At 38.9% G+C, this 17,826-nt stretch overlaps 1 protein-coding gene across 4 annotated transcripts in view; it reads left to right on the forward strand.

Annotated features, from left to right (window-relative positions):
• The window catches only part of CACNA2D1 (calcium voltage-gated channel auxiliary subunit alpha2delta 1), a 677,013-nt gene that overhangs the window by 551,261 nt on the left and 107,926 nt on the right, over positions 1 to 17,826 (forward strand). For all 4 annotated transcript variants that reach the window (XM_065420204.1, XM_065420229.1, XM_065420221.1 and 1 more), the window contains exons 11-12: positions 5,460 to 5,618; positions 12,560 to 12,664. In XM_065420204.1, the coding sequence (XP_065276276.1) occupies positions 5,460 to 5,618; positions 12,560 to 12,664 (264 nt within the window). The remainder of the gene's footprint in view (positions 1 to 5,459; positions 5,619 to 12,559; positions 12,665 to 17,826) is intronic.

Raw genomic sequence — 17,826 nt, forward strand, 5'->3', positions numbered from 1 at the left:
ACTTGGCCAAATTTGAGCAGAGTTTCACAGGGACAGTAAAAGACACATCCCTGACACAAAGGCCATTCCTGCCAAATGTCAAGCCCCCATTCCAAAGTCTGGGGATGCTAGAGCTTCTCAAAGAAAAAATCACCAGAATCAATATAGCACAACAACATAAGAATAGTCATACTGGGTCAGACTAATGGTCCATTTAGCCCAGTGCCAGATGTTTCAGGGAGAATGAGAACAGGGAAATTACAGAGTGATCCATCCACTCCCAGCTTCTGGGAGTTGGAAGTTTAGGGACACTCAGAGCATGGGGTTGTGTCCCTGATCATCATGGCTAATAGCCATTGATGGACCATGAACTTATCTAATTCTTTTGTAAACCCAATTATACTTGTGGCCTTCACAATGTCCCTTGGCAACAAGTTCCACGGATTGTGTATTGTGTGAAGAAGTACTTCCTTCTGTTTCTTTTAAACCTGCTGCCAATTAATTTAATTGGATGACCCCTAGTTCTTGTATTATGCGAAGGAATAAATAACACTCCCTTATTCATTTTCTCCATCCCATTCATGATTTTATAGACTTTATCATATTTCCCCTTTAGTTGTTTCTTTTCTAAACTGAACAATCCCAGTCGTTTAATTTCTCCTTGTATGGAAGTTGTTCCATATCCCTCATCATTTTTGTTTCCCTTCTCTGCACCTCTTCCAATTCTAATATATCTTTTTTGACATGAGGCAACAAGAACTGCACACACTATCCAAGGTGTGGGCGTGCCATGGATGTATATATAATGGCATTATATTTTCTACCTTATTATCTATCCCTTTCCTAGTGGTTCCTAACATTCTCTTAGCCTTTTTTGAATGCTGCAACACATCGCGTGGTTGTCTTCAGGAAACTCTTCACAATGACTCCAAGATCACTTGAGTAGTAATAGCTAATTTAGACCCGTCCATTTGGTATGTATAGTTGGGGTTATTTTCTCCAAGTCCATAATTTTATAATTATCAACACTGAATTTTATCTGCCATTTTGTCGTCCAGTCACACAGTTCAGTGAGATCCCTTTGTAACTCTTCTCAGTCAGCTTTGGACTTAACTATCTTGAGTAATTTTGTATCATCTGGAAATTTTGCCACCTCACTATTCACCCCCTTCTTCCAGATCATTTATGAATGTGTTGAACAGCATTGGTCCCATTACAGATCCTTGGGGGACCCTGCTACTTACATCTCTACATTGTGAAAACTGACCTTTTATTCCTACTTTTTTTTTCTATTTTTTAACCAGTTATTGATCCATGAGAGGATCTTCCCTCAAATCCCCTGATTGCTTAGTTTGCTTAAGAGCCTTGCATGAGAGACCTGGTGAGGGATATATTTTTCACTAGTTTTCTTTTTCGAAATGGCTGAAATGTCTTGGCTGAAACTTTTTTTAAAAAGCAGCCTAAGGTTGACACCCAGCATATAAAATTTCAGCCTGAACAGTTAAAATTTGGTAAAGTTCTAAGTAACTGAGAACAGGGTTTTATAATGCGAAGAGACGGGTAATAATACTAGGTGGCACTGCTGCTAGCCCTGCCTATAGTAGATAACACATATACCCATAGTATAAACAATTGCTTCACAGTAAATGAAATCCAGAGCTAAACTATTAAAGGCATAGTAAAAATAAATAAATGCAAACAAGAATAATAGGAAAAGATTCCATAGTTGTAAACTATAGATTTTGTGTTGGAGACAAATGTCATCCTCTTCATTGCACACACACTCATGCTACCTATATACACTATGAATCAACATGTTTCTACAATATTTAGTGTACTTGAATGAATAGTACAGAATAATCATAAAATGTAAGCACATTGTATTTTTGTCTTCCATGTAATGCAAATGAGTGAACAGATTTTGCAAGAATTTGATATTTGAAAATATTAATAACCTGACTCACTCCCTGAACAGATGTCTACAGTAGCTTTATCCTGATTATAAATTAAAATTTGCCTAAATTCATTGTTGGTAGGAAAATGGTAACTACAGACAGCTAAACTAATTAGACCTATAAAATAATTAGAGAGAGTTCTATCTCCTCAGTGTGTGGTGTTGGGATTTTTCATGCAACTAAATCCTGAAATGTACCATAAAAAATGTTGCTCTGATCAGAGCACAAAGGATGTTTGTTTGTTTTTTATACCATGTACAAAATGTATAAAACACAAAATATTGTCACTTTGAGAATGACGACAGAGCTTGGCATCCTAATAAGATTATGTGCCAATATTTCTTCTATGCTTAGAGCTATAATTAATAATGTGCATCTCCTGCTTGCATTGTGTACACATATATATTCAAAAATAGTAGGACACAAATGTCAAATGAATATACTGTGTTGCATGTATTTGAACAATTATACAAATAGCTGACTGGCTATGATATATTCCTCCAACACATCAGAAATAACATCTGAGTGACATTCAAACTGTTTATGCTATTAGGTTATCTCTGTATCTATTTATCTTGTTTCAAATACAAGTGAATGTTTGCAGTCATTGACACACACAAGGTGATATATGCTATCAATCCATGTACAGTCCTGAGTGATGTTTGTATTTTTCTTCCAGAGGTTCTTTCTCTTTAGTTTTATGCTTTTTATTTATCAGTCTCCATTGTCTTATATAAGAAAAGGACTTGATGGTTCAAGGATAAACTTTAGGATCTGACTTTCAGTCACAAAAAGATTACTATACTGAAAGGAGCTGACAACACAAACAAAAATCAAAGTTAGGATGGGTAATTAAAGTTAATGCTATATCCTTAATTGTAATGAACAATGTGCAAACACCATACCAGTCAATGGGGACTCAATCTTCAGATCACCACCACTAAAACCAGAGGCTTCTGTGACCAACAGGAGCACTCTTAGTTGTGAAAAAGAGGAAGCTGGTATAGTCAGTGCATCTAATTACTAGAAGGAGACTCTCATAAAATTCTATATTCTAGGTTGGTATATTATACACGGATAGAGGAGCAGCAGAGAAAAAGCTTTTTTTGTGTGGGGTGTCACCAAATTTCTGTGGGGTTGTAGGAATCTCTTTTTGGTTTGGGCCTGCATGGATTTTGCACCCCTGAATTTTGCTTTGATTTCTGGGTACAAGTGAACCATTAAAACTAGAAATTCCTGATCTGGGGTTGAAACACTTTATAACCAATGAATTTTATAATGTTTATACCAAATATAACAACTTGGCAGGTTTGCTCAGAATTCCACTCACACTCTGGGTTTGTACTAGAATCAGACGTTTTGTCCTGTTTAGGAGTTGGGTGTGTGTGTGTAAAATTTTTGCACATCTTTAATATTTACCCATTATATACGTGCTCTGTTAGCACTTGGATAAAATGGGATGTGTTTATAAACTGGCCCTCTGAATTTCTTTATTTCTTTGGTTTAAATCAAACCTGTTGTTTCAGAAAAATAGGTTTTTGGAGTTTTAGTTTTGAATTTATCCTACAGTAAGAAAATAGAAATAGTTTGAGCATCCCAGCTAAATATGTAAAATCACTGGTCAAAATCGCCTCTTATTTACTTACCCTGAGCGCAACACAAATGGGTTGAATAGAGATGTTCAGGATGTAAGGACAGAATTAAACTCCTGGGGCTTGATGCTCAGTTATGCTAAGGTGACTTTACATGACTGGCATTCTCTTTAAGGCCCCATACACTGCTAGAGTGGTAGGAAAGAGCTTTGGTGAGAATTTTAAAGCATATAAAATGGCAAAAAGTATCTGTTGTACCTAGTATTTATGTTCAGTCAAACCATTTCACATTTATTTGGGCAGGAAAATGTTTTTTGGTAATATGTGTCAACTGTACTTGTTTTTGAATGTAAAATAATTTTTCAGCCAATATAGGGCACTGTTTGTACCACTCCTAGCGCAATGGTGTCCAAAAGCATATCTGTGGCTCATAGGTGCTACTGCAATACATGATACGTCACCATATACAAGACCAAATTTCAAAGAGATCACAAAATGACCTCCACTTGAGCAGGCAAAACTTTATACATACAAGCATTTGGCATGTATATATTTGATCACTGCGACATGAGTGCTAGAAGTTACCAAATGCTATGATCTCCCACCTATCATGGGTGATAGTGCTAAAAAATAAAAGCATGTGCATAATACACAAATGGAAACCTGGTTTAAAAATTGTCTTGTTATGTATATCTATACTATGATGTGCTTATTTTTGCCAAGAGTGTTTTGTATTTTGGCGGGCCATATATAGCAATTGTTTTTGATTTGCAACTCCCATTGTGTGCTGATAGGTTTTGGGATGGACCAGTTGATTTGGATAAAATAAGAATCAACCTAAAACTTGACTCTCAACTTTTCCAAGGAGTAAAAGTTTCAAGAAACTTTCAACCTTTTTTTCCCCATTTTTTTTTTTAAATTTATTTTATTGCATTTTTTCTATGCCTCTGAAATTCCTACTTCTGTTCGACTGGTAAGGCCTGTACCAAAGGTCACTGAAACTCCAGTCAGAGTTTTTCTGCTTATTTCAGTGAGCTTTGGATCTGGCCTTAGAAGTAAAGGACTGAATATCCATTTTCATAGAATCACAGAAATGTAAGTCCGGAAGGGACCTCAGGAAGTCATCAAGTCCAGCCCCGTGCATTGTGGCAATGCCAAGTGAACTTAGACCATCCCTGACAGGGGTTTGTCCAGCCTGTTATTAAAAACCTCCAGTGATAGGGATTCCACAATATCCCTTGGAAGCCTATTCCAGAGCTCAATTACCATTATAATAGAAAAGTTTTTCCTAATATCTAACCTAAATCTCTCTTGCTGCAGATTATGCCCATTACTTCTTGTCCTACCTTCAGTGGACTTGGAGAACAATTGATCACTGTCCTCTTTAAAACAGCCTTAACATATTTAAAGACTGTTATCAGGTCCCCTCCACCCACAGTCTTCTTTTCTGATGACTAAACTTTCCCAGTTTTTTTAACTTTTCCTGATAGGTCTGGTTTTTCTAAACTTTTTATCATTTTTGTTTCTCTCCTCTGGACTCTCTCCAGTTTGTCCACATCTTTCTTTAATCATGGTGCCCAGAATTGGACACAGTAACTCCAGCTGAGGCCTCACCAGTGCCAAGTAGCACAGCACAGGCCTCAGCTGGGCACTACACTTTATGAAAGATGTGGACAAATTGAAGAGAGTCGCAACATTTGCTGCCCTAATTTGAAGTTTTTAAGAGACTTTGATGTTTTGGATAAAGTGATAAGTATCCAAATGTTTGTGTGCGTTATTGCATCATCTGAATCTTTTCAGGATCACCCATTGCTAGGAGTTGCATGTATGGACTGAAGGCAGCATCTGGCCCTCAGCACATAGAAATATAGAGCAAAATAGGAAATTAAGCCAACATTATTGGCTTTAATGTTCTTTAATACTTATTTTGCAGTTTAACAATAACGCTCAGAATGTCAGTTGCTTTAATCATCTTGTCCAAGCTAATGTGAGGAACAAGAAGAAGCTGAAAGAGGCAGTCTACAAAATCTCAGCTAAAGGAATCACTGACTACAAGAAAGGCTTTACCTATGCTTTTGAACAGTTGCAAAATGTAAGTATTACCAAGTTTTCCCTCTGTTCTGTTATACTATCGATCCTTGGTAATAGAACTTTAATGTCCAGATGGTCACTATGAATGCTCCACAAGCAGTAAACAGTGTGATATATTTTATGATGCAATTACGTAGCAAGCAAATGTATCCCATCAGTATGCTTTCCCTTAGTAGAGCTCCACTCAGCTTGATTTGTTAAGATTTGTGAAGGGGAAACTTCTTTGTCACTGATGTACTGTTTTTGTTTCACTTTGGGCTTCTTTTTTCAATGGGCTTCTCTCCCAGTTGTCACATGACTTCAATACTGGCTGCATTGCTGCCAGTTTTCAAAGAAGAAAGTATGTTATTACATCTCGGATTAATATTTCAATTATACCCTGGTTTAGAGTGTCTCTCGGTCATGTTTAATATATCCACCTTTCATTTATTTTATACCTAGTGCATGCTTGTCTGGTTGTAAAGAGGTATTAGCTAGCAGAGGGATATTGGGTGGTGGAAAGAGACTGTTCCAAACTATTTTAAACATGGAAAGGAGAAAGGAATCCGCCTCACCAGGGGGGGAATGCATTGGCTCCATCTTTTGATTATGTTACCTATTCCCATATTGCACCCACACAGTGTCTGTCTAATTAGGAGTATAGTGAAATAATATTGCCAACTTACCATAATCAGTTTATTTACTACTGTTTCTTTTAAAAATATTTAATGTACATAATCAAAATACACCTCTACCCCGATATAACGCTGTCCTCAGGAGCCAAAAAATCTTACCGCGTTACAGGTGAAACCGTGTTATATCGAACTTGCTTTGATCCACGGGAGTGCGCAGCCCCCCCCCAGAGCGCTGCTTTACCGCATTATATCTGAATTTGTGTTATTTCGGGTCACGTTATATCAGGGTAGAGGTGTACTTGTATAGTTCATAATATTAACAACTATGGGACAGCTCTTCAAATGACGTAAATGGACTATGCCAGTTAACACCATCTTCTTATCTGGCCTACTAAACAGAATGGGCTGAATTCATTCCTGGTGAAACTTTATTGGCTCTTATGATCTCCCTCAATAGAGGTCAGTCTCTTTCTCCCCTCACCAGCTACCTGCTGGACCTAGGCACCTCTCCTGTCACTCTGTATCATGCCATGGGAACAGAGCTGGTTGGAGAATTTCCATCCAACTGAAATTTTGAAGGAAAAAAACAGTATAATATTTGCAAGAATATTTTCTGACCAACTCAGTGTAGGTGGGATAAAGGATTCAATGCCCTCTGCAGATGATTATATGAAACTTTAAGCAGAAGGTTAAAATAATTATTTAATTTTTTTAGTCCAACTTGAGACCAATGTCACTTCTGTCCCTCTCTGACTGTGGGCATATTAGAGCAATAACAGGAGAAAGCTAGAAGGAGTTTTGTTTAGAGCTGTAAGTTCCTCAGAGCAGAGACACTCTGTGGGTTATGGTTGGTACAACACCGAGTATATTCTTAGCACTTAAATAATCACTAGGAAATAGTAATAGAAGTTCTAATTTGAAAGCAATGAATACAGCAAAGTCACAAGATGCACTTGTTCTCAAAGCTAAATGCAAAGGTAAAGAGAAATAAAATACGAGAAGAAGACAGGTCGGCTTTATAATAAATTCCAAGGATGCTAAATATTTAAAAAGGTCGAGGTCTTATAATAATTACGTAGGCTGTGGATGACGACCACTTGAACTCACTCTCACACTTAAGCAAGTGTTGCCTTCTTTGTGCCTACAGGAAAATTGCTTTATAGAAATATTGCTGGATGGAAATAAATATTTTAATATCATCTTTGAAATAAATATTTTAATATCATCTTTGAAATAAATTAAGGCACTCCGCTAGTAACATGGATGTGCTGATTTGTGAGTCAGTGTCATCCACTGTTCTTCTACATTATATTTGCAAAGAAATCTTTACTCAATGTTCTTTAGATTTGGTGGATCAATTAATTTTTGCCCTATTGTAATGAATACTATAGAAGGAATTGTTCTGTAAATCACTTTGTGGCCTATTGTGATTCCAAATAGGAGGCTTTTGCATTGCTTTGCTTTTTCCTTCCCCAATGACATGAAAACTCATTGTGCAAGATGCATTCATAGAGTTTCATGCACCAAGCTATATTCCAGACATACAGGTAAGGGAACTCAATTTTTAAGAGTGTGATAATTATTTCAAAGTAAAGCAATTTTATCCACAAAATGAATGTGGTAGCACCTTCATTTTTAAAAAAAAGATGGCTAGCTACTTGCTTGCTTAGTTGAAGTTTAAAAATATAAAATAAAATAAAGAATGGAAGATACAATTAGCATCCTAAGAGGGGGGTCAGAAAGGATTTTAAAATAGAGAGACATCCTGTCATTATGAGCATCAAGAAAATCATAAGGGTTTCTGATGTATTTTAGCACATTTTCATCTTCATCTGAGACATGATATTACGTCTTGTCAGCTGGTAGCATGAATTCTTTAATAGACGAATCTCTGACAAGATGGATCAAATCCTACACTGAAAATTCAGAAAAGTTGCAAATTAAACTCATGTGTAAGTTAATGATGTTTTGACTTAGTTATAAATCTCTGACATGATGGGTGGCCAAACCGTCACAGTGGGCTGGACTGTGAATTTTACAGCCAGCCCTGGCCGTGTAAGGGAATCTGTGTCTTCCCTGCTGGCTCCTTGGGATAGGACAGAGACTGGAAATATGCTTGTTTTTAAGGGAACCCATAACAGATTCCCCCATCCCTTGTACAGACCCAAACATTTGTGAGAGTGGAGCCTCCCACTCAGAGATTGTGGGGAGGGACAGCAGAGATTAAATAGCACCCCCTGACAACACGTATTCAGTCAGACACAAGGTGCACGAGTTTGCACACAGGCAGAAGAGAGTCTTCTTTTTCCCTGTGCTGCTGGGAGGTTAAGTGGGCTGTGCTTAGGGTTGCCAGGCATCCAGTTTTCGACCGGAATGCCCGGTTGAAAAGGAACTCTTGCAGCTAGTTAAGTCCGGTTGGCGGTGAAGTTGGGGCTCAGGGCTAAGGCAGGCTCCCTACCTGCCCTGGCTCCGTGCTGCTCCCGGAAACAGACACCAGGTCTCTGCGTTCCCTAAGCACTGGGGCAGCTAGGGATTGGGAGGCTCTGCGCACTGCCCGTGCCCCGAGTACCAGCTCCGCAGCTCCCATTGGCCAGGAACCGTGACCAATGGTAGCTGCGGGGGGGGTGGCGTCTGTGGGCGCAAAGGCAGTGCGCAGAGCTGCCTGGCTGTCCATGCACCTAGAGGCCACAGGGACCTGGCGGACGTTTCCTTGGAGCTGCGGTAAGCGCTGCCGGGACCCTGCATGCCCCGAAACCCTCATCCCCAGCCCCACTCCCAGCCAGATCCCTCACCCACCCATACCCCAACCCCCTGCCCCAGCCCAGAGTCCCCTCCCGCACTCCAAACCCCTCATCCCCGGCCCCACCCGAGAGCCTACACCCCCAGCCGGAGCCCTCACCCCACGCACCCCAAACCCCTGCTCCAGCCCGGTGAAAGTGAGTGAAAGTAGGGAAGAGTGAGCGACATAGGGAGGGGGCATGGAGCGAGCTGAGTTAGGGCCTCAGAGAAAGGAAGGGAATGGGCATGGCTTTGGAGAAGAGGCAAGGGTGTTCGGTTTTGTATGATTAGAAAGTTGCAACCCTAGCTGTGCTATAATATATCCTGATGTAATTGACAGGTAAGAAATATTGCATAAACTTGCTCACTAACACAGTGTTCATAAAGATAAACCCAGAGGGAACAGGAAAGAAAGAGGAAAAGCTCCTCTTGTAGTTGCTTAGACCACCATACAAAGGGACTCTAGGGAAACAGGGAAGGTATGGTAGTACAGAATAACACTACATCACAATGCAGGAGACTACTGTTAATATGAAGCAAATAACCATATTGCAAAATGTAATATATATCTAAATATAGATATGAACAATATATCGCCATTATTGCAAAATGTATAGTTAAATATAAAATAGAACATCTAGTTATATTTAAACTAAACAGAATGTACTCATAATATGATTCTTTTATTATAGCAATATATTTGATAAAGTATGCAGCTAATTATATATTCTGGAGGAAATTCTACTATAAGTGGCATTGGTGTTAATGCAGAGTCTGATGTAAAATATAATGCTTTAATATGGCTGTGGTATGAAGCATACATTTTCAATACATGTATTGTATTTAAATAATACACATAGGCAGCAGTTTCATACCACCTCTTTACCTTAGGAGACAGTAGGTTGTCCTGCAGCCACTGTGGGGGATACACTTATTTTTTACTGGCAGAACCCCCTTTTCCATCACCCTTTCAGCAAGAGAGTGCAGTTAGACCTCTTTTGCCGTAGTGAAAGTACCAAAGCTGTACCTCAAGATGCATACATGGCAAACTACAGCAACCAGCCAATTCTAATATAATCACCATCCTCCCTTCCCGCTCCTTCTCCCCATGGTTTCAGCCACTCATTACACCCTGATCTGATAAAGATTTCTATTGATGAGATTGCAAGTGACAATGGCAGGGGACCATCTTTTAATCTATGTTTGTATATTGTTGGGTCTCCAGTCCTGATTGGCTAATAAAAATATAAGTTTCCATTACATCTATCACTTTTATCTAAGCACCATAGTACATGTGCTAACAGTCCCACTGTAAGCTCTTTTGGGATAGAGACAGTAAAATATTGTGCACTCTTATGATGTTATATAGATGCACACTAGATGTCTAACTTAAACCACCAGGTAAGTCAGTACAGATTTTGGCCCAGTAGAACAAGGACCAAATTTGCTTTACCTTACTTGTGTAGGTTGTCCTTTTAAATCAGTGGAACACTTTGTGAAAGTAAGGTGGCCAGGATTCGGGCCTCCAGTCAATTATTTTTGTGGTGCCCTTATGATTTATTTTGGAACGTCTATTAAATCATTAAGCAGGTATGTGTTTTTCAATATTTAAAAAATACCTGTTCTAGTTTTATTACTTTTTTTAATATAAAAGAGCAGCAGCCCAATGCAATGTATTGTATATAATATTTTACAAGCAAAAGTGATCCTGCAGTTTTTATTTCCAAATGAAACTTACAGTGCTGACAGGAGTGATATTAATGCAATGATTTCAAATTTCTTTATTCGTCATTACTGGTAAGAAAATTCATAAGGCTCAGTTCTGTCCTTCGTTAGACAGAGGTGCCTCTTGAAAACTGAGCTTCTGATGTCAAAAGGTCGTAAAGAATTAGTTTTAGTAAAAATGCAGTTATAGCAAGTAAAGAATTTTGATTTATTTTCTTAATACCAGAATTTGGTGAGCGTACTATAGAATTATATAATAAAGTAGCTGTATTAGTGCTCATCAATTAACCAGTGAGGACTAGATTGTTACATTATGGTTTCTTCTCTATTAGGGACATTGCATAGCTTCAGCACTCCAGGAACATACCGCTGGATGATTTGTGATGCAGAGGGTCAGAATTTCTCCTCACTTCTCCCTTGTTTTCGTTGTAGAGAAAGTTACATCACCTTTTCTCATGAGCAGCTTGCTTCTCCCAGTTGCTCTGCCAGCTACATTGGCTACTGAATTAGGGATCTGAGACAGGGCTCCTCCCACTCCCATACCCTCCCACCCTGTTTACAGAGAGGAATCTGGGTTGCGCAGCACCTCCCCTCCACGGGTGTTGCAATTGACTCAGAGGAGCAGGGGTTTTCTTGTTCCTCCAAGTAGCCAGGTAACCTTGGTGAAAACCTACCTCACTTTGTGTAAGCCTGCAAAACATGTGCTTTGAGTGTAAAAGCAACCAAAAAATAAAATAAAAAAAAAGTCAGCAAAAATAAATGAAGAGGAAACCTGAGCTGATTCTGAAGAAATGTAACAAAAACAAAACAAAACAAGGTCCTGAGTTTGTAAGCCTTAAACCTAAGAGATGGTAAGTTCACTGGGAGCTGAGTGGTAATTTATTTACCTCAGATCTTCAGTTTAAGGACCAAATTAGTGGCCAGAGAGTTTGACTGTCTCAGCACTTGGGATCCCAACTTGAGACATTCAGGGTGTCTGAGATTGCACTCCTATGAGTTGAAGCATCAGTGGCCACTTCTGGAAATTTGGCTTCAAATTTCCAGAGCGTGGGAGGAAGGAGGGAGTCTGGTCGAGTAAAACTGAAGGAGAGAGTGAAAATGTCCTCTTTTTTGAATTGCATATGCAAGATATCCACTGTCTGAGTCACATTCAGGCATCCAATGAATAGAATTTGGCAGCAGGATTTGATCTGCATGTTCTGTTTTAACAAATATGCAATTTACCTCCACTCCAAACAACCCTATTCCATGCAGGTCCCTTATGCTTCTTTGGGTGGAACATACCTGATTACCACAATGTTGCTTTTGGTCAGATCTGAGGTGTACCATAATTTGGCTCTTAAAGGGTGAAGGAAAGTTTCTTTCAGAACTGATGCACTAATAATACTAATATCTTGGTGACAAAAAGCAGGATATATACTTAGAAATACTATATTGGACACACACTTATTGGGTGAAATCCTAGCTTCATTGAGGTCAGCAGAAGCTTTGACATTCTCCATTGCTGGGTCCTAGAGCCTCCCTCCAGCCCAAGCTGTAAGATCTACACTGCTGTTTTGTAGCCCCTCAGCCCAAGCCCCACGAGCCCCAGTCAGCTGACCAGGGCCAGCCAGGGAGGCTGTTTTATTGAAGTGTAAACATATCCAGTGAGGCCAGGTTTTAACCCATTAATACTTAAATAATGTGCTTTCCTCTGCACAATGCATAAAAATTAGGCATTCCTTGCCCTTCAGTGCTGAACTATGTTTCTAGGAACTATATTACACTTCTGCATTTTTTTTGAGAGCCAGAACTAAAGGCATACTTCTCTTTGAATCTCTTACAGCACAGTGGCTCTAGAGCTAATTGCAATAAGATCATTATGTTGTTTACTGATGGTGGTGAAGAAAGAGCACAAGAGATTTTCCACAGATACAACAAAGACAAAAAAGTAAGTGGCATTTACAAGGCTTTTGTATGAAGGTATGAAGATACCTAATGGGGACATTTAGGTGGTTTCTGGAAAAAAAAACCTTGTGTTTTCATAAGTGTTCAAAATAACTGGTATCTTTGAGATGCAAATATTGAATAATACACCATCAGAAGTTTTCCCAGTCAACAATATTGGTATGAAAATATGATGGAATTATTAAATAATATTTTTCATTCATACACTGCCTACCACCCGTGGATCTCAAAGCTTTTACTCCTGGGAGAATTCTGCCTCAATACATAAAAAATTCTGCACCAAAAAGATTAAAAATCCTGCGCACAATATTTTAAAATTCTACAAAATTCTGCATATCTTATTTGTCAAAATAACACAATATAAACACACCAGTTTCAATTATTTTGGTAATTTATTTCAAAATACCTGTCAACAAGTATGTAACTATACAGACAAAAAAGATTCAGGAAATGTTTTTTGACAAATAGTTCCCTTACTAGGCATATTCATACAGAACTCTGAGGAATAATTCATTTAATCTACAATACAGAAATGTATTTCAGAAGCAGTGCACAGGCTTTGGGAACCCGGAGGAACAAGAGGAGCTGAGGGAAGTAATTTCTGGGAAGGATCCTGGGAGTGAACCTGGAGGGTTGTTGGGTGTGGGTGGGAGAAGATTGGAACAGTTTTTTTGTAGGGGAGGGACTGTTGGGGAGCCTCCCCCATGTAGATCCTGGCTGACCCCTAGTCTTTCCCAATCAGTCAGACACATCTGCCCCTGTCCCCATGTGTCCCTGCACCCCCACTCAGCCACCCCCACCTCGCAGCGTCCCCCCACTCCCATTCAGCGCCTGTCCCAGATTGTCCCCCCACTACCCCTTCTGAACTCCAGTCTATGTGACCCCCCAAGCAGCCCCATGTGACCATTCTGTTTTTCCTGGCCCCGGAGGCAGGGCACTATGAGGGACGCGACCTCTGCTCTCTCCCTATCAACTGCTGACTGCTATGGCCAGTGAGTGGTGAGCCTGCTGCCTCTGCTCTGGTGCCACAGAAGCCCTTGGTGGGCAAAAGGCATAATAGCAGAGCCTCTCCAGCAGAATGTATTTTCTGCAGAGAAAAAAAAAATCTGCAGGACACATGAATTCTGCACATGCGCAGTGGCACAGAATTCTCCCAGGAGTACTCTTTGTAAACCATAATGCATTAAGCTTTCCTGTAACCCCAGTGCTATAGGTAGCTATTATCCCTGTACTACAAATGAAGAACATGAGATACAGGAAGATTTAGTGACTTGCTGAAGGCCACACAAGTCACCGCTGTGCATGTGGGGACACACACACTTGCACAATCTCTCCCCTTTTTCCCCACTGGCATTCCTGTGTTAAGCAGTGAGCCATTCGTTTTCATGACTGTATGTAACATCCATACAAAACAGACAACAAGTTAAGGGAGTTTTGTACATGAACATTTATTTGCCTAAAGCTTTCAGGATCACAGGTTTGCAGGGCTATAGTTCTGGCTAACAGTTCCCAATATATGCCATTTCACTACTCTTCTCTGTTTTGTTTATCTCTGTTGATATGTACGCCTCCACAGCTGATATTTTCTTTGTAATAGCAATTAATGGTTTTTTTTTAATCTAGCAGATATAGACATAAGTAGATCGGATAGCTAGAAACTGAAGCTACATAAATTCAGACTAGAAATAAGGTGAATATTTTTAACAGTAAAAAACTGGAACAGCTTACCTAGGGATGTGGTAGATTCTCTGTCACCTGAACTCTTTAAATCAAGATTAGAGGTCTTCCTAAAAGATTTGCTATAGTTCAACCAGGAGTTATGGACCCAATGCAGAAATCACTGTCTCAAATTCTATGAGTTATGTTATTCGGGTCATGCCGAATCCTCACTCAATATTTTTCAATGTAAGTTTCTTCATAATTAAGATAGTTTTAACTCTCCCGATGTCTCCTGATGGATCTGTAGTCAGTGTAGTGCAAGTAGCTAGGAATTAGGTCCCCAACTCAGCAAGATGCTTGGTATCTTTAGCACATGCAAAGTCCCTTTGACTTCAGTGGAACTATTCATGTGCTGAAAGCTGGGCATGTACCTTGCTGAATTGGGGCCCAGGAATCCAGGGCCTGTTTCTGTCTCTGATGATGACTCACTGTGTGACCCTGAACAAGTTCCTTCACTTGTTTTCGGCCTCACTCCCAATCTGCAATATGGATATAAAGCCTCCCTCACAGTGGTGTCACGAGCTTTAGTTAATCTTTGTGTATTACTTTGAGACTTTTGAATGAAAGGTAGTCCATAAGTACCAAGTATTTTTTAAAACTGGTAATTAACAATAAGCTACATTGCACTTACAGCTGGAGTTGTAGCTACTCAATTCTAAGGCATACTGACTGCAGCCTGCTCAAATTATACATGGAAATTTCATGCTATCCTACCTCTTTTCTGTGCCTGATAGCATTTATTATAACACATCAAAACCAAAAGAATAGTTACTAAATGACATTGTGTGAAAGAGGCATGAACAAGTGTGAGTCATTTTAGTGTTTTCCATTTGCAACTGTGTTTTAGGATTGGAAATAGGGTAAAATGTCCATCTAAGACAGGTGCAGTTTTATAATGCTAAGAAATGAATCACACTCTATCCCACATTGTGTCCAACTACACAAGTTTAAGAAAGACAACAAATTCCTGAGCCATGCATGGGAAATGAAATGTATGGGTATTGTCCGTCACACAATTTGATACTGCTTACTAAATAAAATTTGTGGATGATAATGGCCACCTTGTTGGAACATATACCGTAATTAAGCACATTTTCTGATACAATTAATTGTAATGCAAGCGACTCATATCTGATTAATTTTATAAAGCTTCTGGTTTAAGTTTCAGTAAATGCCAACATTCCTTTTCCTTATCTAATAATGTACTAGCAAAAATGCCTGTATTATTGCTTTGCACCAAAGTGACTTTGAAAGTACAATGAGTACAGTTTTTGACGTGTAGCACTTAAAAAGCACAAGGTTTATTCAAGGAAAAAGAAAATGCTTCTTCAATCAAGTAAACATCTTCACATTCTTGAAGGTGAATTTGTGGTTGAAAAATATAATTAAAGACATTAAAAAATATATTACAGCAAAGGATAGAATGAGGGTAATCAGTGATTTGTACTGGCAAATTCATCTGTCTGAACTCCTAATACAAATAACCACACTATTGTAGCAAGGTTCTGGTGTTTCTCAAAGTAATATCTTAATGCAAAAGTTATTAGTACTAATTCAAGAGCTCATGGTCTATCTGGTGACAAGGATAAGCATTATTTCTGGAATGTTAAATGTGTATATATATATCTATCTCTCTTTGTCAACATCTATAATTAAAGTTTAGACTGGCAGAGGATAAAATTAAAGCCACTGGCACATGCATTCCAAGATTAGAAAATTAATATTTGTATCTTGCAAAGAAATAGCCACAGAGAATAGTGTAGCCTTTTAAAGACTATATAGTAAGCTGTGTTCATGCAAGATATGATAAAACTTCTCACTGGTTATGATTATCGTCCTGATTCTAGTACTTTTACTCCAGGCTACTTATGCCACAAGTAGTCATTGAACTTAATAGGGACTAAGTTACAGACAGATTCTATTCAAGATGAGTTAGGTTATCAGAATCTGCTTCCATGTATTTTTCAGTAATAGCGTTAGAGTAACAAAATGCAGCTGAGCTGTGTAATGCGCACAAGACAGAACCAAGTGGTGGTATCTTTTCTTGAATGATATGCATTCATGTTTGAGCATTTCTCCCTATGCTTAGCAAAGGGGTTGTAAAAGAAAAATCTTTATGTTGTTCACTATTGTTGCATAGCACAGTGAATCACTGTTACCTTGGAGATGTAACTTTTTTGGCTGCCAGTCTGAGATTGTGGAATGAATTCCCCGAGGAAGTAGGGGCCATCACAAACCTCTCCTCTTTCTACTCCAAGTGCAAGGCACATTTCTTCAACCCTGTCTTCTCTAACATAAATATACATTTAAAAAACCAACCAAACAAGACACACACTGCGCACACTTCTCTCCCTAGAGAGAGAAGGGGAGAACAAACAACGTATGATAGATTTTAATCACATGGCTTAATGCACTAATGGAAGATGCTCAGATGCTACACTAATGACTGCAGTATAATAATGCCTTTATGAATAGAGTAGAATTAAAAAGAACAAGGAGTACTTGTGGCACCTTAGAGACTAACAAGTGTATTTGGTCATAAGCTTTCGTGGGCTAAAACCCACTTCATCAAATGCAAGGAGTGGAAAATACAGTAGGAAGATGTATATAACAGTACATGAAAAGATGGGAGTTGCCTTACCAAGTGGGGGGTTAGTTCTAATGAGACAATTTAATTAAAGTGGGGTATTATCAACAGGATGAAAAATCACTTTTGTAGTGGTAATCAGGGTGGCTCATTTCAAACAGTTGACAAGAAGGTGTGAGTAACAGTAGGGGAAAATTAGCATGGGGAAATTAGTTTTTAGTTTTTGTAGTGACCCATCCACTCCCAGTCTTTATTCAGGCCTAATTTGATGGTGTCCAGTTTGCAAATTAATTCCAGTTTTGCAGTTTCTTGTTGGAGTCTGTTTTTGAAATTTTGTTGTTGAAGAATTGCCACTTTTAAATCTGTTATTGAGTGTCCAGGGAGGTTGAAGTGCTCTCCGACTGGTTTTTGAATGTTATAATTCTTGACATCTGATTTGTGTCCATTTATTCTTTTGTGTAGAGACTGTCCAGTTTGGCCAATGTACATGGCAGAGGGGCATTGCTGGCATATGATGGTATATATCACTTTGGTAGAATTAGTGTAGAATTAGGTAGAGTAGAATTAGTTATACTGTAATATGTACCTTATGTTGGAAGACTTATTACCTGTCCATAGTACAAAAAATGCCATCTTCTCCTTTATTCAAATCAGATTATGTTACTCCATATTTTTGCTTCCCCTCCAAGCTGAACTCACTTGAGTTCTCAAAGTATTTCCTTCTTGGTGTGAATCGCTTTGTCATTCTTTGGCATGTAAGGGAGCTAAGCACCTTTTGGCCAATCACACAACATGGCCTATTTACACTTCTTTGCATTGTTTAGTTGTTACTGGAGCTT

This window comes from Emys orbicularis, chromosome 1, assembly GCF_028017835.1.
Source record: "Emys orbicularis isolate rEmyOrb1 chromosome 1, rEmyOrb1.hap1, whole genome shotgun sequence".
Classification (NCBI taxonomy): Eukaryota; Metazoa; Chordata; order Testudines; family Emydidae; genus Emys; species Emys orbicularis.